General features: G+C 47.4%; 1 protein-coding gene across 1 annotated transcript in view; it reads right to left on the bottom strand.

Annotated features, from left to right (window-relative positions):
* Positions 1–21779, bottom strand: part of dnah2 (dynein, axonemal, heavy chain 2) — a 186475-nt gene that overhangs the window by 51603 nt on the left and 113093 nt on the right. The window contains exons 40-51 of the mRNA XM_030338322.1: positions 20999–21135; positions 20620–20757; positions 20035–20193; positions 18062–18214; positions 17720–17811; positions 15383–15581; positions 11959–12183; positions 10920–11024; positions 8255–8443; positions 7183–7268; positions 3391–3521; positions 2732–2881 (exon numbers count right to left, since the gene is read on the bottom strand). Coding sequence (XP_030194182.1) covers positions 2732–2881; positions 3391–3521; positions 7183–7268; positions 8255–8443; positions 10920–11024; positions 11959–12183; positions 15383–15581; positions 17720–17811; positions 18062–18214; positions 20035–20193; positions 20620–20757; positions 20999–21135 — 1764 coding nt within the window. The remainder of the gene's footprint in view (positions 1–2731; positions 2882–3390; positions 3522–7182; positions 7269–8254; positions 8444–10919; positions 11025–11958; positions 12184–15382; positions 15582–17719; positions 17812–18061; positions 18215–20034; positions 20194–20619; positions 20758–20998; positions 21136–21779) is intronic.

Raw genomic sequence — 21779 nt, 5'->3', positions numbered from 1 at the left:
CAACGGGGTCAATGTCTGCAAGTTTAAAATACCAATATGGAACCATTTAGCGTTTACATATATTTCTAGATTACTTTAATGGTCCTATATTATACCACCAGGTGTGAGTGTGAATAGCCATTACAAGCCGTTTTTTTTTAAATCTGCATCTTCCTGTGTTTTAGTGACATCACAAGTGGGCGTGTCAACCTAGACGCATGACGGATAGACGAGCAAGGTTTGTTACAGTCCACTGAGTATGCTGTTAGACTGAAATATCAGGCTCACATCTAGGTGGACACGTCCACCTGTGATGTCACTAAAACACAGGAAGAGGAAGATTTTCTAAACGGCTTGTAATGGCTAATCACACTCACACATGGTGGTATAATATGGGACCTTGAAGTATACATTTCTACTTTTCATATTAGGTATATACTGTATCAGTTTTTTGCAAATGCATTCTCATTTTAAACGTGTATCTCTTTTTTAATTTGTATAATTGCGATGCACTCCTGTTGTGAGGCACAAAATCCCTGTCTGGGATTGATCAAATAAATCGTATCCTACGTCTTATCTTAGCAAACGGTGCACAATCGGTTGTCTAGGACGTATACACCTAGACACACACGATCGCACACAAACGTTTCAAACGTTCGCAAACACCCACCCACCCACACGGCGGGATGATTTCTCATGTTTCGGGGCCAAGCTCATTTTGTATGCAGGTAGGGCTTCACGCTGAGGCAGAGGATTGCATGGGTAGTAAACACAGAGGGGGGGCTGGCTCAGAGTCTGGGCGAGGACCTGGAGAGACGGCACACTTCCCGGTCCCCACGAGGGAGGCGGGTCCTCGCGAGAGCGGGAAAACAAAGAATAATTAGGAGCCCCGACGAAGCCTCATGCCCGGAGAGAGGGATGGAAATCTATTTTTCATCCCAGCTCCTTGGCACTATAAATTCCACGCGAAGGCTCCGGGACCTGTTCCATTTTACACTGTGCCTCCCATGCCCATCGCACATCAATGATCTCCTGTCTCCTATCTCGGTTTGGTTTCCAAGGTAATGTGAGTCCATCCATTTCATTAGCATCCGCTCGCAAGCCGGAGATTGAATCCCGTCTACCGGGCAAGACAGGCCCGGTTAGAGTACAAGTGGATGAGCCTCTTCTGACCAGAGAGCTAACAAGAGAATTCGAGTTCTCCACTTCATCTCAAGCCATTTAAATGATGCTGGGGAGTGTTTAATGGGTGCCATTTGAGGCCTTGTCTCCCAGCTGCTTTTTCAACCTGCATTGTGTCTGTCTGTATAGTTATGGCCCAGAGTCTCTTCTGATTCTTTGCTCGCAGAGACTTTAGTGTTTGGACACACACACACAGACGCACAGTCATATGCAAGCCATAAATCAGAAGTATAATCTCATCTAATCCTTATCATCTTCATAAACAAGGGTACACATACACAGATACACACAAACACAGCGGGATACAGTAATAACATCCACTCATCTACCTTTGTCAACAAGGAGACACATTTACACACAAACATACACATACATACACACACACACTCACAACACAAACACAGTTTGCCAACACACACACACACACACACACACACACACACACACACACACACACACACACACACACACACACACACACACACACACACACCCACACCAAAGACACACTGGGCACATACACACACATAGCACCCACACACAGCGAGATAAACTAATAACCTTCACTCATCTAAACAAATAAACAAGGTGACACACTCAAGCAAATATATCTCTGAAGTCCCCCCCTCGCCCCAACACACATACACACAGCATCCACACCCAGCACGCAACACTAATAACATCTAATCATCTACCCTCGCAAACAAACAAGGTGACACGTGGCACATACACCTCCATCGCAGCCTCCCCCTCCCCCTCACACACACCCACCCCCCCGCCCCCCACAGTAGTGCCGTGCGGGGGGCTCCACTAATGCGGCGGTACGGAGGGTGGTGTGGGGTATTGACACAGAGCCCGGGGCCCGGTCATATATGTTGACACCACGCAGGCTTTTAGTATCCGCGCCGCGCCGCGCCTCCCTTCAAAAGGAGCGCTCACACTGAGAGAGGCAAACCGAGGAGAAAGGGAGACGGAGGAGGAAGCAGAGGAAATAATGAACGTGCCAAAAATACTAGCGGGAGTCTGGAGGGAGACGGCGAGCCCGGAGAATGGAGTGAATGAGGAGTGGCTGAGGCTATTGATCGCCGGGCGTGAATAGAGCGCACCGGCAGGCTGGGGGGAGGGATGCAGGGAGAGAGAGAGAGAGAGAGAGAGAGAGAGAGAGAGAGAGAGAGAGAGAGAGAGAGAGAGAGAGAGAGAGAGAGAGAGAGAGAGAGAGAGAGAACAAGAACAAGAGCGCGAGAGCGCGAGAGAGAGAGAGCGAGTGCAAGATAATGGCGAGGCTAGGCTCAGTCGGAAACATCGTCCGGCGAAAAAACAAGGTATTTGTGGGGCTTTGTGGAGCCTGGGCTACTAGCCTTGTATGTGCGTGTGTGGGTGTGTGTGTGTTCGGTGTGTATGTGGGTGTGAGTTTCTGTGTGTGTGTTTGTGTATGGGATAGGTGTGTGTGTGTGTGTGTGTGTGTGTGTGTGTGTGTGTGTGTGTGTGTGTGTGTGTGTGTGTGTGTGGTGTGTGTGTGTGTGTGTGTGTGTGTGTGTGTGTGTGTGTGTGTGTGTGTGCCAGGTCGTACTGTGCTCGATGGCGTCTCTGAACAGAACCAGGTCCATCGGCACGGTGCCGGGGGTCAGGTTGTAGTCCTCCAGCTGGCTCTCCATGAAGACCCTCAGCCTCTTGGAGTCCTGGAGGTCCTCGTACACACGGGGCTCCTTCAGGAAGTCCCCTGAGGAACACACACCTTACACATCAACCCACGCACACAAACATACTAACGCACACAATGGAATCAACACGCACACGTTTATACACACGTCAACAGACACACACAAACACTTGTCACTCCTGTAGTTGCCGCCCATCATCAACCCACAAACACACATACTAACGCACACAATCGAATCAACACGCACACGTTTATACACACGTCAACAGACACACACAAACACTTGTCACTCCTGTAGTGGCCGCCCATCCATCAGTTCTCTAATCACACTCATCCATACTACAATCGGTGATTAAATGTGATGACTATCAAGTAATCAATCAATCAATCTGCGAAGCCATTCATCACTATGTCATATCGGTGTGTGTTTCATTGTGTCTACATATTGTGCATTAAGTGTGTTCATGTGCGTGTTTACTAATGTATATGTCTATTAGGTAGGGACTCCTGTGTTTTGTTGGATGTTGAAATAGTGTTGATGTGTTCAGCAGCAGCGGTGGTCTCAGTACCAAACACAGGGGGTATCTTGTTGGGGCAGATGCTGGGGTAGGTGAGGTCGAAGAGGGAGCCCAGCTTCTCCGCCATCAGACCCACGAAGGCCTCCGCATCGCTGCTGTCCACCAGGCGGTCGGAGAACACCCTGAGACACACACACACACAACACACGTGAATACACATACACTCACATTCTAAAATGCACACACACACGCACACACACTCAAACATGAGCACACTCATGGACACACACAAACACATGAATACACACACACACCTATACACATACGCTCTAACACATGCATCACCGATAGACACACACACACACACACACACAACCACACATGAATGCATCCACACACACACACACACACACACACACACACACACACACACACACACACACACACACACACACACACACACACACACACAGTTCATGTCTATGATAAATGCAACACATTATCAACAATAAATACAAAATAAATATATGCACCATTAAATAAAATGACAGCACCATGCATCATCTTCATGCATCACAATAATGAGAAGTTATTGGTGTGTCTATTATTGGGATGTGCATTATTATTATTATTTGGGTTCTGCTGTATTAGCTCTTATTGCTATTATTTCTATGTTTTTGCATCTTGTTTGATAAAGCGAGGCATGTAAAAATAGCAGAGCCATGTAGCTGCACAGCCCTAAAACACAGAAGGGGAGAGATTTAAATCTAAAATGAAAATAAAATTGAGTAAGGTAGATATTATTTTAGTATGTTCACGGCAAACAAAACCTAGACGATGAAACTGAATGAGAAAGAAAGACAGCCTACAATACAGGAGAATAAACAAAGGGGGGATAGAGGGAGGTGTGGGAGAGATAAAGAGAGAGGGTTGAAAGAGAGAGAGAGAAACACACATAAAGCGAGAGATATAGCGGTGGGAGAGAGACAATCAGGACAAAGAGACAAAGTGGGGACCAGAGCAGTCTGTGTGGGCAGGTGAAGTACACACTCCGACCCGCCACGGTACTTCAACGAGCATCGCTCAAAAACAACCATCAAAAGAAGGGCAAAAAAACAACATAAAACACATAAAACATTATATATGACAAGGCAGGACTCTTTCAACCAACTTCAGCAACTGAACCTGACACATGCATCAACAGCAGCGGTGACAAAGTGAGGTGGAGTACGACGGGAACCGACAACGTTAGGATCTGAAAGACGACAAACTAAAACACACTTATTGTGCATTGCATACACATGTCAAAGTGCACATCTCGACTACTCAAACTGTGTATATATATATATATATATATATATATATATATATATATATATAAATATACACACACTTGTTATTGTTGTTTTTTGCATATTATTTGGTAAATATGATGTATCAGTGAGTCTATTCTCCAAAGCACATCATCTCTGGTTTATCATGGCAGATATGATCATGGCAGAGATTTACCAGGCATTAGAAGCATGTCCCTCTGCATAATGGCACACCGCAAATGTCAATGTAAGATATTGATCATCAGTCGGTTTCTTCTGGAAGGAGTTTAAGAGGAAATGACCCAGATGAATGGGTATTGGACGTGCGGCCACGGGGACACCACGCATGTGGGAATGAGCCAGCATCGATCTGCCGGCCCTTCCTCCGAGAGACACACAATTGCACTTTGATAAAGAATTGATGGCGGTCCTTAGCCGATAATAAATAGCCATTTGTGGACTAATGATGGAGTCCTGTATCTGTGGGGCTGCGTGTTGCGTGGGGGCGCCAGCACCTTTCCTCCTGCTAGTGCGACATCTATTTTGAAATGAACCCGCATTTGTCTTCCTTCCAGCCAGGAATGGATGAATGGGTGAGAAAAATAAATCAAAGCATGTGGAAATGAACTGCAGCTGCATCTAATGAAACAGTGCCATATTATCACGCTAAGCTCATATTTCCCCACATTTATTTTTCACACAGTAGGTGTGAGAAATAGGTGACTTCTGTGTTATTTTAAACAAAACAGTCTGTGAGGGATTCTAGCTGAGATGAGCAACATTACTGATATCCCACAGGTATTGTGGTCAATATACAAGGTATCTGCATGGTGCAATGGACCCAGCATGTTCCAGGATTGATTGGCCGGGCCTGGGGAGAAGGGCGAGGATAGATTGCCTATAGGAGTGTCAAGGCCAGACCCTAATGCATTTACGTATGGATCGCTGGCACTCAACGATTAATGCGGCGTGACATAACGATTACTTGTTACAAGACAGCGCTAACATGTAGCATGTATGTAAGAATGTAGCATTATACAACGAATGTAAGCATGTAGCTTTTACGTGAGTACATAGCATGCATATACATTATGGTCATGCATGTAGCATACATGCTAACAGGATGGTTAGGCAAACCTAAGCAGATGAGCAGATTGTACGCCACAATACTATAGTATTGTAAAACTAGACAGGGTTTAGAATCATATATAGAGGCAGCGTGAAAGAAAGTCAAAGGTCCCATGCCATGAAAATCTCACTTATGAGGTTTCTAACATCAATATGAGTTCCCCTAGCCTGCCTATGGTCCCCCAGTGGCTAAAACTTGCGTTCGGAGCAAAACGAGCACTAGGTATCCTGCTCGCCCTTGAAAAAATGGAAGCTCAGGCTCGCTGATTTGGAATGTGGGCCCATACGTCGTCATAAGGGGCCAAGCTACCTCCCCTTTCTCAGAGAATTTGGCCCACCAATGAGAGAATGAGCTACGACGTGCGAGCGCCACATGTGTGTGTGTGTGTGTGTGTGTGTGTGTGTGTGTGTGTGTGATTACACACACTTTAACGCAAGTGTTGCACACTTCTTTGTTATTTGGATAATTGTTTTGCTGTTGGTGTTATGGCGCATAACACGTCGGGTTCTCTGATGTCTTTGGTATTTCCACAACGAGACTCGTAGTGGGGGTTATCTCAGCCATGGTTGAGAAGGAATTGGGGGAAAGGAACTTTGGCTTTGACTCCCTGAAGTACATGAACCGCTAAATGAAGGAGAAAGGGATTGATGCCCGCCATTGTCTCCCACCGGAGCGCCACTGCCCGCTGCCACGAGGCACCACCGCCGCGAGGCACCACCGCCGTGAGGCACCACCGCCGCGAGGCACCACCGCCGCGAGGCACGCTGACCGTTTCTGAGGCGGTGGTGCCTCGACAGCGGGGCTCCGGCGGGAGACATACGCGGGCAACAATCCCTTTCTCCTCCATGTCGCGGTTCAGTCTACTTCAGAAGGATGTGGAAGACGTCGGAGAACCCGACGCAGTCGTTTGAGATTCATAATATCGTCTGGAGGCACACACAGCTTTGGCCATGATAATATATATTATACGATATAGATATCTATGTATAATATGATATTATTTAGATAAAGAGCTCCAGGACTCCCGCCGGAGCACCCGGAGTGTTCTAGAATACTTACAGAACACGACCAAAAGCTGTGTGCGCCTCGCCATTGCAATACATCCACTGTAAAAAGAGCGCACGGTACCGTGGCCGCAAGCTGCTCAGGGCCACAACCCCGCCCTGCTCCTTGACCCGCCTCTCTCCTCCTCATTTACATTAAAGCTACAGACACCGAAATGGCGTGTTTGGGGAAAGCTCAATGTGCGACTGGCTCGTAGTGGCTGTTATTCTGGCCCACTAATATCTATATTAAAGCAGCCATAAAGTAGCATGCCATGGGACCTTTAAGGACAAATAGACAGACGGAGAGACCGAGAGAGAGGGAGACAGAGGGAGGAGAGGTGGGGGGGGGTTATACCTAAAGCACTCATGGATCCACAGCCTAGTTATACTCTGCTTGGTGTCATGGACATCTCGGTGGGCTCGCAGGAGACCCTGAAACACCTAGGAAGGAGAGAGAGAGAGAGAGAGAGAGAGAGAGAGAGAGAGAGAGAGAGAGAGAGAGAGAGAGAGAGAGAGAGAGAGAGATACCGAGAGTGTTAGCAGGAGAGTGACATAGAGATAGAGAGAGGGGTGTTTGTGTGTGTGTGTGACGGGGGGGAATCCATTAAGGAAATACAGACCCATTCATATTCAAATGTTTTTTTCTTATCCCTGTAAGGTAAAATATTCAACAACCTATTTATATGAGTGGAATATTGCTCATTAAAAATTCACACTCTGTATGTATTTACCCTGGTTATATTGTAAATGTTTCGGCAGAGTGCGTCCTCTCCATTAGCGCTAATAAAAAACAATTTTAATTTGAATTTGAATGAGATTGAGGGATATATAAAAAGTAATAGAACCATTTTCTCCTTGCACTCAATATAGATGGACTGAGACAAGAGGTGTGTGTGGGTCTGTGCATGTGCTTCCGTTTCCTCAAGACCAAGGCTTTGACACTAAAACAAATCACCCATGCAATACAATACACATCTGTCTCTCTATTGATATGTCTACACTAAACTATATATGATACATTATGCATCATACATTATACAACATCATTTGCTTGTTTGGGTTTTAATGAAAACATCATTAAATAACATGACTGCAGAACTAATATGAAATTAGCACTACACTACACATGACTATCTGGTATGGTATAACATTTTATTTAAACTTTATAATGATAATTTCCTTTGATGAGAGCAAAACACGTACAAGTTGCATTCCCACCTGTCCCCATCACTAAACTTTTTTTTTATGTTTTTGTGTTTTATGACCAACTGTGCCTCAATGGCAATCAGGTTAAGGGCTGATGTTGGAACACACGCCCATAGATGACGTGTGTGTGTGTGTGTGTGTGTGTGTGTGTGTGTGTGTGTGTGTGTGTGTGTGTGTGTGTGTGTATGTGTGTGTTTGTGTGTGTGTGTGTGTGTGTGTACCTTAGAGATGTCCCTAAGGTTGAAGAGGTAGTGTATCTTGGCCGGCGTTGGCAGGAAGCGGACCACCACGGCGTCGTAGAGCTCCAGCGTGGCCTGGGTCAGGATGGCTCCGATGGGCTTCACCTCCTCCCCAAACTCCTGCAGCTTCTGGTTGATCATGGTGCCGTAGATGCGCTTGATCTGAGAGTCCTGGAAATGTTGGATTTAATACCCTTTAGTCAGTTAGCATTTTCCCATTTTGTCAGTCCTATCCGTGAGATTCAACACCAAAGAATACATTTCAGGTTTACGTAGTGTAGTAGGCAGGTAGGGCATATTTGGGATCGAATGGGGTACCATTTCACCCAAGCCGTCAACTATCTATTACTATCGTGCCACCATAATGATAAATAATAAGCTACCTAACACACCTGTAGATGTTGTATCAATTTGGAGGTGTACTAAGCGTTCATGCAATAGCAGTAAATGGGATTGAGGCTGACGCCGACGTAAGCCAGCAAAAAAAGAGCATATATCGTTTCCAAGTGGTGAATGAGTATGAGGAAAGGGTGGTGAGGGAGTGGGCAGGGCTGCAATGCCATTCCAAGACACCCTATCTGGCAGAGTTAAGAGGCAAGACAAGCACCTGGTTGTTTATATTCCTGAACGCAATGAGAACCCTGGACATTTCTTTAAGGACGCAAAACATACTTTTTCTGTGTTGAGTGATGAGGAAGAGTCGAGGAGGCAAGTGGAAGGGAAGATGGAGAGTGAGAGAGTGATGAAGTGGTAGAGAGAGCGAGAGATATATAGAAAGAGAAACAGAAGGATATAGATATAGGCTGAGAAGTTGGAACTAATAAGGGGCCTGAAGAGATGGCGAGCCAGAGAGGAGGAGAGAGAGAGGGCGAGAGATGAGGGCTACAAGTGGATTGAAGATGGACCAGGAAACATTGAAAGGACCACAACAACGAAGATGAAAGAGACGGGAGGGGGAGAGGAATTGAAAAAGCCTAAAAAAAGGAGACAAGAGGAGGGTTAGAGAGACGAAGAGAAATGAGAAATGAGTAATGAATGTAAAAGAGGAGTGGGGGGGAGGGGGGGAGGGGTAGAAAGAGTAAAACAAAGGAGAAAAGAAAAGACTGAGCGAAAGGTATAGTGGAAAAAACGTTTGAAAGGAGGGGATTCGCGGGCTGCCTTTCGGTCAATCATGTTTTTCTGAGTGCAAGAACCGAGATGGAGCAAGAGGGAGAGACGGAGGGAGAGAGAGGGAGAGAGGGAGAGGGAGAGGGAAGGGGAGAGTGAGTGAGGAAATCAGTGGAGAGCGAGCGGGAGAGAGTGCGTGCAATTTTTGGCCCTGGTTATCGTGATCATCATGGCTATAATCATAATCAGGGTAATGCCGGTGCGACGGGATTGAAAGCGAACGCAGGAGCAGGGGGAAAAAAATATATGAAATGAGCGGGTCGTCGGAGCAGGATAAAAGCTCAGGGAGAGAGGAGGGAAGGGGACCGCAACCGCCGGGCGCCACCAGGGGCCATGCACCACTGAAGAGAGAGAGAGAGAGAGAGAGAGAGAGAGAGAGAGAGAGAGAGGGGGAGAGAGAGAGAGAGACTACGAGACAGAGAGAGAGGCTAAGACAGAGAGAGTGACAATGAGATGCTGATATAAAAGGTAAGGAGATGAGGGGAGGTGGAGGAAGGCAGTGTGCAGTAAAGAGAGGTGGATCTAAATGGTTGTATGAGGCTCATTTAATTAAATGCACCAGGCTGCAACTAGGCAATCTCCTGGGCCCTGGCTACAGCTTATTATGTTATTTGTTGGTAATAACACTGGAAATAATAACACTCATAATAGCGCCGGGCAGGGCGAGAGAAAGCTCATCCACGACGCAAAGGGAACAGAGGAGGGTTGGAGGTAAGAGTGATGGCGGGGACGTTGTATATAAATAAGTAAACATAAAGACCAAAGGATAAGAGAGCTGAGGGGGAAATGGACCGGGGAGGTTAGGAGGATGAGCGAGGGAGGATGGAGGGACGGAGGTGTGGAGGAGGTGGAGGAGGTAGAGGAGCTGTCACAGGCGGTCCTACTCATAGCAGGGGAAGGAGGTCTGACTGACTCTGTAGACAGCTGAAGGCGTGTTCCAGCAGGCAAGAAGAGTCGGGAAAAAAAGAGGAAATAGACACGCGGGGGAAAGAGAGAGAGAGGGTGTCGTGGAGGGGATGGAAGCAGCACAGAGCAGACGGAGGATCTGCATATACTGATCTCCCAACGAACAGCCTAGCCATCTTAGATGTCATCGTTACAGGTTTTTCTGAACAATAATTGATAACACAAGATGTCTCGATCCACATCCATATAGGCCACCTATCCACAGGTGAATGCTGAACGCGGGGCCAACATTGTGGATGAAGAATTTCATACACACGTTTAGCCAGTTGACTGATGAAAACAGCCACTGATACCCGAATTATAACAAAAGTCATCCAGCTAGTGTCTGACTGCTGCTAAACGAGAGGGCATAAGGTTTCATTGTAACAAGGAAATATTATCTTTATATCGATATTTTCAGGAGAACACATTTCCAAGGCATAAAGAGGTGAGAATAGGAGAGAATACGAATAATTAGGACAGGAGAAGATAGAGAGCAGAGGAAACGAGGTGGAAAAGAGTGGTGGGGACTTACGTGTGGGAAAGTCATGTTGATGAGGTTGAATCGACTCTGAAAGCGAGCAGAGATGTGGGTCCTTCCTCCACCAGGGGGCCCCATAGATGCCAGCAGGAACATGTCCTGATGTCACGCACACACACACACGCACGCACGGACGCACACGCGCACACACACACACACACACACACACACACACACACACACACACTCAGTTAAGCGAATGAATGCAACCAGTTCATCACCAAAGTGATCACTTCAGAGTGGTGATTAAGGGCAGTCGAACGGTTAACATCCAAATGCTCGTCCACGTTGACAACAAGCCAATAAAAATCCCTCACACAGACATCCAGGAGACGCTTAATGATCTTGCAGTGATGCGCGGACGCACACCCTACATCATTTATATCTTACATAGAATGGCCCCCAAAGGAAACACCTAGAACAGAAAAGGTCACAGAGATGCAGGGTGATCAGGTGGGAAATTGAGTGAAAAGGACAATGAAGGCCAAAGCGTACCGCTGCATGGGATAGACACCATAGGTCGGCCGTTGGTCTCTTGGTCACTAGCACAGCCCACAAAGGCTTTACACATGAGGTTACATGCACCTCTCCAAACATGTCACTACATGCAGGCACAGCGGCTTTCCGGATACGTTTCCCCGTTCATTTATAAGACCGGTTGAGGAGGTTCACCTCAGATGTTCATCATCTTCACATCATAAAGATCCCCAGATTTTTGGCGACTTTCACCAGAGTTTTCGCAGCATGATTAAAGCAGAATTGTAGGGTCCCATGGCAGCCTTTCAACAGAGGAGTATAATTCGGCCTAGGGAGGCTGGTAACTAATGCCATAGAAGACAAAAATAATTCACTCTACATTTAAAAATATATATTTGTACAGAACTTTGAGGGCAGCGGGACACTGACGAGAGAACACAAGTAGAAGAGGAGATGAAACGTAGTACAGCCCTGCGGTCAGAATCAAACCGGCAGATTGAGTCAAGTCAGACCTCTCTTCACTGGTGTTGAGCCCCTGCGCCCCGCGGCCCCTCACCTTGACACACTTCAGGGTCTGCTTCAGCCGGTCGTACCAGAAGCCGTGGTCTACCCAGAGGCGCAGCAGCTCCAGGGGCGGCTGGGAGCCAAAGCCGTCGTGCGCGGGCATGTTGAGGTCGTCCAGGAAGCACAGCATGCGTTTGCCCCCCGCGGGCACGTACACGCCCTTGGTGCGCTTCTCCACGCGGCTCTCCACGATGGCCTGCACGTTGCTGGAGGTGGTCTGATCGGCGGGGGGGAGGGGGGGGGGGGGGGAGAGACGTAGGGAAGAGAGAGGCTTTTCATGTGCTTTGGCAATTTAAATGTACGTTTCCCATGCCAAGAAAGCCCATTGAATTGAATGAATAGAGACAGATAGAAATAGATAGCGGGAGATAAATGGTGAGTGACAGACCGATAAAGAGAGGGAGAGAGGGCAGAGACAGAAAAAGGGAGATTAGATAAGATAGAGATGAAGATAGACTGAGGCACAGAGATTGAGAGAGAGAAAAAAAGAGAGAGAGAGAGAGAGAGAGAGAGAGAGAGAGAGAGAGAGAGAGAGAGAGAGAGAGAGAAAAAGAGAGAGAGAGAGAGAGAGAGAGAGCAAAAGCATCCCGACGATGTGTTTGAATGTGAATCAAAGAGACTTAAAAAATAAGTTTCTATCCAGACAAAAGCGTTGCTAACACTGTTACCCTGAACACCACAACCCAACTTCATCAACCAAGGCAAATAATACTTCCAGTAATGCGTGTGTGTTTGTGTGTGTGTGTGTGTGTGTGTGTGTGTGTGTGTGTGTGTGTGTGTGTGTGTGTGTGTGTGTGTGTGTGTGTGTGTGTGTGCGTGCGTGCGTCTGTGTGTGTGTGTGTGTGTGTGTGTGAGAAACATTTCCGCAAACACACTTCAGGTGGTAGTCCTTCAACAACCAACACAGAATGTTCCCTCATGCAAGTTACTGTTCTGAATGAGACACACAGGAGAGAGAGAGAGAGAGAGAGAGAGAGAGAGAGAGAGAGAGAGAGAGAGAGAGAGAGAGAGAGAGAGAGAGAGAGAGAGAGAGACACAGAGAGAGAGACACAGAGAGAGAGGGGGAGAGAGAGGGGGAGAGAGAGAGAGAGAGAGAGAGAGAGAGAGAGAGAGAGAGAGAGAGAGAGAGAGAGAGAGAGAGAGAGAGAGACACAGAGAGAGAAGGGGAGAGAGAGAGAGAGAGAGAGAGAGAGAGAGAGAGAGAGAGAGAGAGAGAAAGGGAGAGAGAGAGAAATAGAGAGAGAGAGAGGGAGAGGGAGAGAGAGGGAGAGAGAGAGAAAGAGCGAGAGAGAGGGTTATTGGAAAAAGAGCCGTGAGTCACACAGCCACAGAGAGAGTGCAGGAGACAGAGACAGAAATAAAAAGAAGAGCCTGGCCGAGAGACATTAGAAAACAAGGGTGATTGCGAGCATGCGATGAGTAACAGCGTGTTGGTGATGATGGCAAAATGGCGGCGGCTCCCGGCAGAAAATGGCGCAAATTGGCTAAGATAAGCACTGGATGTGAGAAATTATGTGGAGGAGAGAGAGAGAGAGAGAGAGAGAGAGAGAGAGAGAGAGAGAGAGAGAGAGAGAGAGAGAGAGAGAGAGAGAGAGAGAGAGAGAGAGAGAGAGAGAATGAGAGGGGAGGGTGAGGGGGGGGTGACCACTCAGAAAGTGCTAAAAGGACCTGAGAGGAAGATGAATAGATGAGAAGAGACACAAACAGAGGTGAGAAGAGGTGGAGGGGAAGAGGGGAGGAAGGGGGAAGGGTGTAGAATGAGGGACTAGAAAAGAGGAGGAGGAGGAGAACGAGAACACACACAGATGCATACATATACAATCCTGTATATGAGCAAATCAATATCTCCTGGACAAAACCATGCTGTATACATATAGAAAGTTCATTCCCTAAATGCAGATAGGAAGGGGAGCAAGAGAGATGGAGAGAGAGCGAAAGAGGGAGAGGAAGAGAGAGAGAGAGAGAGAGAGAGAGAGAGAGAGAGAGAGAGAGAGAGAGAGAGAGAGAGAGAGAGAGAGAGAGAGAGAGTTAAACAACACGAGGAGAGGAGAGTAGTTGCTGGGGTAAAACTGCGGCGTAATGGTGATGAATGTGGGGGAGGAGGAGGAGGAGGAGGAGGGGGCGTGGAGCTCAGACAGATGGTGATGATGCAGAGACTGGGTGTAGGGAAGCGTGTGTGTGTGTGTGTGTGTGTGCGTGCGTGCATATGTGTGTGAGAGAGATGATGTTTCTGTGTGTGTACTTGTGAAATTATGTGTGTGTGTATTTGTGTGTGCATGTGGGTGTGATGTCTGTATTTATGTGTGTGTGTGTGTGTGTGTGTGTGTGTGTGTGTGTTTGTGTGTGTGTGTGTGTGTGCGTGCATTTATGAATGTGTCTATACAAGTGTGTTTTTACGTGTGCGTGTGTATTTATGTGTATGTGTATCATGGTGTATGTGTTTAGATGTGTGTATTTATGTACGTTTGTGTTTTTATTTCTGTGTGGGCGTGTGCTCGTGCTCTAGTGTGTGTGAGTGCTTGTGCTCATGTGTGTGTGTGTGTGTGTGTGTGTGTGTGTGTGTGCTTGTGCGTGTGTGTGTGTGTCTATGGTGGCCTGCTTGATAAGTGGCTCCATCTTCCTTGGCTCTCTAATAGAGCTTCATAATGGGCCAGAGCGCTGCTGAGGTGACTCAGCCCTAATTGTGGCCCCTTGGAGCCACACTCTCTCTCCCGCTCTTTAATTGTAGCGCTCCAAGATGGCAGGCTATTTAGAGTGTGGCGCGTGACGGCGGCTGGAGACGGACGACACACACACACACACACACACACACACACACACACACACACACACACACACACACACACCAATCACCCTCACTCACTCAAAACACACACACACACACACACCAATCACCTTCACTCACTCAAAACACACACACATACACACACACACACACACACACACACACACACACACACACAAAAACTCGCACTTGCACTCAAACACCTGCCATCAACTTTGCATGGCCACAGCTCATACTGTGATGAGCGTGCGTGCGTGCGATCGTGCGTGCCTGCGTGCGTGCGTGTGTGTGTGTGTGGGTGGGGGGGGGGGGGGGTGATAAAAAGCTTGCATTAAACCTGTCTGACAGGTTAAGAGGGCACGTTACGTAAGACTAAACTTCCTGTTTAAAAACGTTCAACAGTGAAGACTCTCGGGGCTCCAGGGAACATTGTGGTGTCTGGCTAATGGCCGCCACATTCCCCTCTAGACAGAGACAGTTTTGGGTTCAGGTAGAATGAGCAGCTATACCCCCCGTATCTATTACAGAGACATTCATCTCCAAGGGAAAGGCGGTCACACAAAGCTATTCATGGACACCCTTAAGATACAGAGACGACATCGCCACCACGGCGTCCTGACGCGGGCCCTACTTGGGAGGACATGTTGATGGTGAGGACGGCCCACTTGGAGGGGTCCAGGTTCTGGAGCACCACCTGGGCCACCGAGGTCTTGCCCGTGCCCACGGGTCCGGTGAGCAGCACCGGGTACTGGCCCGCCACCAGCGCCCCCACCAGGAAGTTGTAGCGCACCGTGTCCACCGTGGGCACCATGATCTTGTAGAACGGAGCGCTGTGGGAGGAGAAGGACATGGTAAGGGGGGGTGAGGTCATGTAGGGTGAGGTGAGGTCATGTAGGGTGAGGTGAGGTCATGTAGGGTGAGGTGAGGTCATGTAGGGTGAGGTGAGGTCATGTAGGGTGAGGTGAGGTCATGTAGGGTGAGGTGAGGTCATGTAGGGTGAGGTGAGGTCATGTAGGGTGAGGTGGGGTCATGTAGGGTGAGGTGAGGTCATGTAGGGTGAGGTGGGGTCATGTAGGGTGAGGTGAGGTCTTGTAGGGTAGGGTGAGGTCATGTAGGGTAGGTTGAGGTCATGTAGGGTGAGGTGAGGTCTTGTAGGGTGAGGTGAGGTCATTTAGGGTGAGGTGAGCTGAGGTCATGTAGGGTGAGGTGAGGTCATGTAGGTTCAGGTGAGGTCATGTAGGGTAGGGTGAGGTCATGTAGGGTGAGGTGAGGTCATGTAGGTTCAGGTGAGGTCATGTAGGGAGGGTGAGGTCATGTAGGGTGAGGTGAGGTCTTGTGCGGTGAGCTGAGGTCTTGTAGGGTGAGGTGAGGTCATGTAGGGAGGGTGAGGTCATGTAGGGTGAGGTGAGGTCTTGTAGGGTAGGGTGAGGTCATGTAGGGTGAGCTGAGGTCATGTAGGGTAGGGTGAGGTCTTGTAGGTTGAGGTGAGGTCATGTAGGGTAGGGTGAGGTCTTGTAGGTTGAGGTGAGGTCATGTAGGGTGAGGTGAGGTAATTTAGGGTGAGGTGAGGTCTTTTAGGGTGAGGTGAGGTCATGTAGGGTGAGCTGAGGTCTTGTAGGGTAGGGTGAGGTCTTGTAGGTCGAGGTGAGGTCATGTAGGTTCAGGTGAGGTCATGTAGGTCGAGGTGAGGTCATAGGATGATAATTGATTTTAAGTTAAGCTTCTCTGTGAGGGACCTAAGGTGAGGGAAAGTAAGGTAGGGTCAGGTAAGGTGAGTTGAGGTAAACTATGGAAAGGGAAAGTATGGTAAGGCAAGGATAGTTTAATTATTTAGCGGAGGCGAGTTGAGGTAGGGTTTATTGTAAAAATGATATTCAACTGTCAATATTCACGAAGAGAACATTTGGGGAGAATCTTGATATTTTTAAGTTAACGGAAAATATGTACATATACGGTAAATGCCAAAAATGGGAAATTATTAACTGTACCATAAGTACTCACTTATAATTGTGCAATTGGTTGAAATAGCAGCAGTGAATATAGGAAGTAAAAATACACAGAGCACATATGGAAAAAGCATAAAAGATTTAAAAGTAAAAAGTATGACAGCGTAACAAAGGAGAAGAGAGAATGAAAGGGAAGAGTAAGGACAAGGAAGGAGAACGCAGTATGGTGTATTGTTGAGGACAGAACAGGAAGGTTAAAGATAAAGAGAGAGAGAGAGAGAGAGAGAGAGAGAGAGAGAGAGAGAGAGAGAGAGAGAGAGAGAGAGAGAGAGAGAGAGAGAGAGAGAGAGAGAGAGAGAGAGAGAGAGAGTAAGAAAAAGAATAAGAGAGAAAGAGAATGGTTTGATAGTTAAATTATGTGGTGAGGCAGAATATGGTAAGAGATGAGATTAGCTGAGCAGCGGTAAGATAAAGCAGAGGTAAGAGGATAAAAGTGATACAAAATAAAACTCAAGACAGGGTTAAGAGTATATTGTAATGGGTATTACTGTACAGAACAGAAGTACCTTTAGGGGCAAAATCTGTTAAGATAAATAAGTCTGTCTAACTACTTGCAGTGGAGCCTTGAGGCTGAGAATACGTTTTTTCTTTGGTTTCCTTTTGTCTATTCTTTTAAAAGCAGGACTGGTGATTAAGGTAGGTTTGAATTGCGTCAGCCAAGCCAACAGTGGGGGACATAACGCGTAGTTGCAACTCTGCTATGCTACTTCTGGAGAAACATTCTGGGACAGCACATTAAGAACGGTGAATGGCTAAGCCCCTGCCAATCTCTACCATGCACAATAGTCAATCAACCCTGGAAAACACAGAGTGAGGCCATCCTTATGAGGGACTATCACAAATGGCATGGGACAAAAGGACACTCAAGGACGCACGCACGCACGCACGCACACACGCACACGCACACACACACACACACACACACACACACACACACAAGGTTCCCAGGTTCAGGTCCTTACTTGGCAGGGTATCGCCAGCCCTTAGACAGCTGACCCTCGAATGGAGCCCAGGTCTTCTTCTTGGAGTCCACGTAGTACTCGTAGATAGTGTCCTGAACCACAAGTAGCATGTTAACATGTGGGGATACATTCTGTTACCAGACAGTGTTGCTATCAGTGTTTTACTGTCACCTCATCATCACTAACACTGTCCGCGTCTACAACACACACTCATAATGCATTTCTTTACAGGTTTTAAAAAAAGTTAATTAACAAAACATAACAAAAGATATGGTAAACACAATTGCGGTATCAATTGTGTTGTTGACGGTGTGTGTGTGTGTGTTTCATCTTTATAGGGACCTTGGTGGGGAATGTGCCGTCTATCTCGCGCAGGAAGTTGTCCATCTTCTTGCGTCCGTCCTCGTCCACCGAGGCGCCCACCGACCAGATGAGGCTGAAGAGGAACCAGAGCTCCACCATGTGAGGGAAGTGTTCCGTGTCGGCAGGGTTCACCTGGGGGGGCAGAGGGAGAGAGAGCGGGGCACATGGAGGTTATTGAACCTCACTTTCGTTTTGACCTTGCCTGAGAGAGGATCCTGAGTCGTAGCTTCATCCTGGCCGGAAACTGTGATGCAATTTCCTGCCTCTTGCTTCCTATAAGCTGTGTTCGCAGGTTGCCCGTCCCGAGAAGGAGCGAGAAGAACACGCACATGACAAGAAGAACAACCACAAAGTCAAGGAGACTCAATGTGGACTTTCTATCGACACTGAACCCATGTTCCTCAGTTTAAAATTTCTCCCGCACAAGCATGCTCGGAGTCCCGCCCTCTCGCCCACCAATGACGCACATTAGGAGCATCCCGTTCCAGGTGCTCTGTCTCAAGATGTGAGGGCAAACTACCACGGCTTAACTTTGTAGGCATCTCTGTATAATGAGCCGCACATCCATTTTCCAAGACCGTGACCGAATAAAGAATCAAGCCAGCCAATGTTTTTTACATCTTTGCTCCGTTTGTTAAGGCATCAGTATTGTAATTTATTCATTAAACACAAGAATTTTGAAGCGGTTAAACTTGAAGTGCAAATTCAATGTCACCTCGAGTTCTGTTATGTGAACGTCAATTTTAGAATGACGACCATCTTGTGCTCTGTGTGACAGTTTTTAAATTGTTTTTGAAAATGTTTCATTAAATAAGTGATTTTGAATGAAGTGCGTTGCGATGACTTATCTTTTTCTTATTTAAACAATGAATGAACTCCGAAAGTACATGCATGTACAACGAAACACCAAACTACAAATTAAAACAAACTACGGTACTAACGTTCCACATAAAACTTTAACACTGTGCCTCTTTCCCTGAGATACTGGATGAGCATCTCTTTCGTACGTGAAAAAAACTCAGGTTATGAGTTAGGTTCACAGCATATCTAAGAATACCACAAAGATGGAGGGGGAGGTGTGTGTGTGTGTGTGGGGGGGGGGTGTGGAAAAGGAGGAGATATTCATGTGCGGGTAAGCCCGTGTGAAAGACAAACGTTGCCAGATAGAGGGAGCGACAGAGAGAGAGAGCAGACAGAGATGAAATGCTTTGTTTCACCATCAAGGTAGGCAGACTTACACCAAGCCACAGCGGGAGTCAAAGGCGCTCCATGACGCACTGGGACAACGCGATCGCGACGAGAGAAAGCTAAAGGATCAAAATCTAAATGTGAAGAAGAAAAGTCGCCTGCCTTCCCCTTCCCATCTCCGGCGCTACTTTGCCATTACACACACGTTCCAGCTCCACAAGCTGTAAACTTCAGAGCTGGCGAGAACAGGTGAGGCAGCCGCGCTCTGAGGTGTGTCGGCTACGGAATAAATACGAGATTAGCAGCCTTTGTTGTGCTCTCCGCCTCCGTATCGGCGGAGGGGAGCTGCTCAGCACTATGTAAATAATAGAGTAATTGGGAAGCGTGGAAAAGTTTAGGTTTACGCAGAAACTTCTCGCTACTTCCTCGATGTCTTGGGTATGTAATTTGTGTCCCCTGCTCAAGGTGGGAAAAAAAACATTGTTGGGTTGATGATTTAAAAATGTTCAGGAAGAATTTATTTTTACCGCGGCTCAGAATTATTTGAATTTATTTGTATTACTATAATAATAATAATAATAATAGAACCGATCGACTGCCTGCTTCAACGGGTCTGCTGTACATAAATTTGGAGGTCAACTACTCTCCAACCATGAATGCAGCCAGATGGCCTGATACCTCCAGGTATTCCAAGATGAGAAAACCTCAAAGAAACAAAGGAACCCATCAACAAAACAGTCCGGCAGTCACCAAGGGTCCCTCACCCCGTTGTCGGGCGTGGCCAGGGCGTCGTAGAGGCGGCAGAGGGAGGCCACTCCGTTCAGCTCTGTGATGGACACCAGCTCCTTGCAGGAGCTCTTCTTAAACAGCAGGGTCTTCTCCAGGTACTTCTCAAACAGACGCTTCAGGGGCTCCAGCTCCGCCTGCAGGGCATCACCCAGGGTTAAGGGGGGAGGGTGAGGTGGAGGGGAGACGTTGGATGTGAGGAGGGGATGATGGGTGTGTGGGGGGAAGATAACACGATAATACTAATACTGTAAGGGTGGTATATACTACTTTTTGTGATGATAATGTGTGGGTGCTTGTGGCAACTTCACTTTTAATGAGGTGCTGTTGAACCAAATGCGGCACACTTAGTCATTTTACAGCAAGTAATCAGTCATCTACTAATCAAATCTCTGTAATAGCATAGCACAGCGGTATTTTGTTAAGCTATTCTAACTTAATTTTGTATAATCATATTTTCATTACAGGCCACATAACTGTGGAGAGAATCGCATCGCTGTAAATAACCTGGCGAGGTCACGTACATTTGGATACATGCACTTGGAGACAAACGTAGGATGTACCTTGTGTCTCCTCTGCAGCCAGGACTGGACGTAGGGTCTCCAGCCCAGGTCGGTGTAGTCGTTGTAGACCATCCCACAACGGGACACCGTGGCCGGGGAAGCCACCGCCAGGTCCTCCACCTCGAACAGCAAGGAGACCTGAGAATGAAACCAAAGAAGTGACAGGATTCATCATCAATGAGTATTAAAGCCCCTGGCTGGATGTTGTGAAAAACATTATTTCAACCAAAAATAAAGTCAAGAAAAAAGTGGTTATGACTGACACAATTGGAACTAGATCCCCCAGAGAGGGTTCCCCTCAGGTAAACCCTCAACACTAACTTATTTCCAAGTAGCTGCTTCTATCCACTGGAACCCCCTTCCCCTCCCAGGTGCTCACCTGCTCAGGCATGGAGATCCTCTCTCCGTTGATGAGAGTCAGCACCTTGTTGTCGTCCATCACAGAGTTCATGCTCTCGATCCACAGAGTGTCCACCGGCCCGTCCAGCACCATCCACTTCTCCTCCGGCTTCTCGTCTGTAGAGGCCCGGAAAACAGTTAGCGTAGTCGCGCTCATATGGGCTGTTACTGTCAATCTTTTAGTTAGCTTTAGAGGACGTGGATCCGTCGGTGGTGAAGAAGGTGATGTCATGGCGATAGAAATTGGGTGGGTGGTCTTGGCGGAGGGCGGGAGGAGGTTGGATTGATGGTAGGGAATGGGGAATGTTGTTCTACTGGTGGTGGTGGTAAAGGGGTGAGGATGGTGGTGGTGCATCTAATGGAGAAGGGATTGGTGTTGTTGTTGGTGTGTCTAATGGAGATGGGATGGTGGTGGAGGTGGGTTTAATGGTGTTGTCGTTTGGATTGGTGGTTGGTATAGGTGGAGGTTGGTGGTGGTGTTGGTGAGTCTAATCGAGATGGGTTGTTGGTGATGGTGGTTCTTATGGAGAGGAGATGAGGGTGGTGGTGGGCAATGGTGGTGGAGGTTGGATTGGTGGTTGGTGGAGGTGGAAGTTGGTGGTTGGTAGTTGTTTATTGTTGTGCTTGTGGTGGAGTTTATTATTCTTGACCTCTTAGACTGAAATAAACAGCCGACAACATCTTATCGGGAATAGCTAGGAGTAATGTGCATTGCTCAAGGACACATTTTCCAGTAGGAGATGGAGATCGAACAAAACAAC

This window comes from Gadus morhua, chromosome 17 (genome assembly GCF_902167405.1).
Source record: "Gadus morhua chromosome 17, gadMor3.0, whole genome shotgun sequence".
NCBI lineage: Eukaryota > Metazoa > Chordata > Actinopteri > Gadiformes > Gadidae > Gadus > Gadus morhua.
The sequence above is the reverse complement of the archived record's forward strand: the minus strand, read 5'-3'. Positions and strand labels throughout refer to the sequence as shown.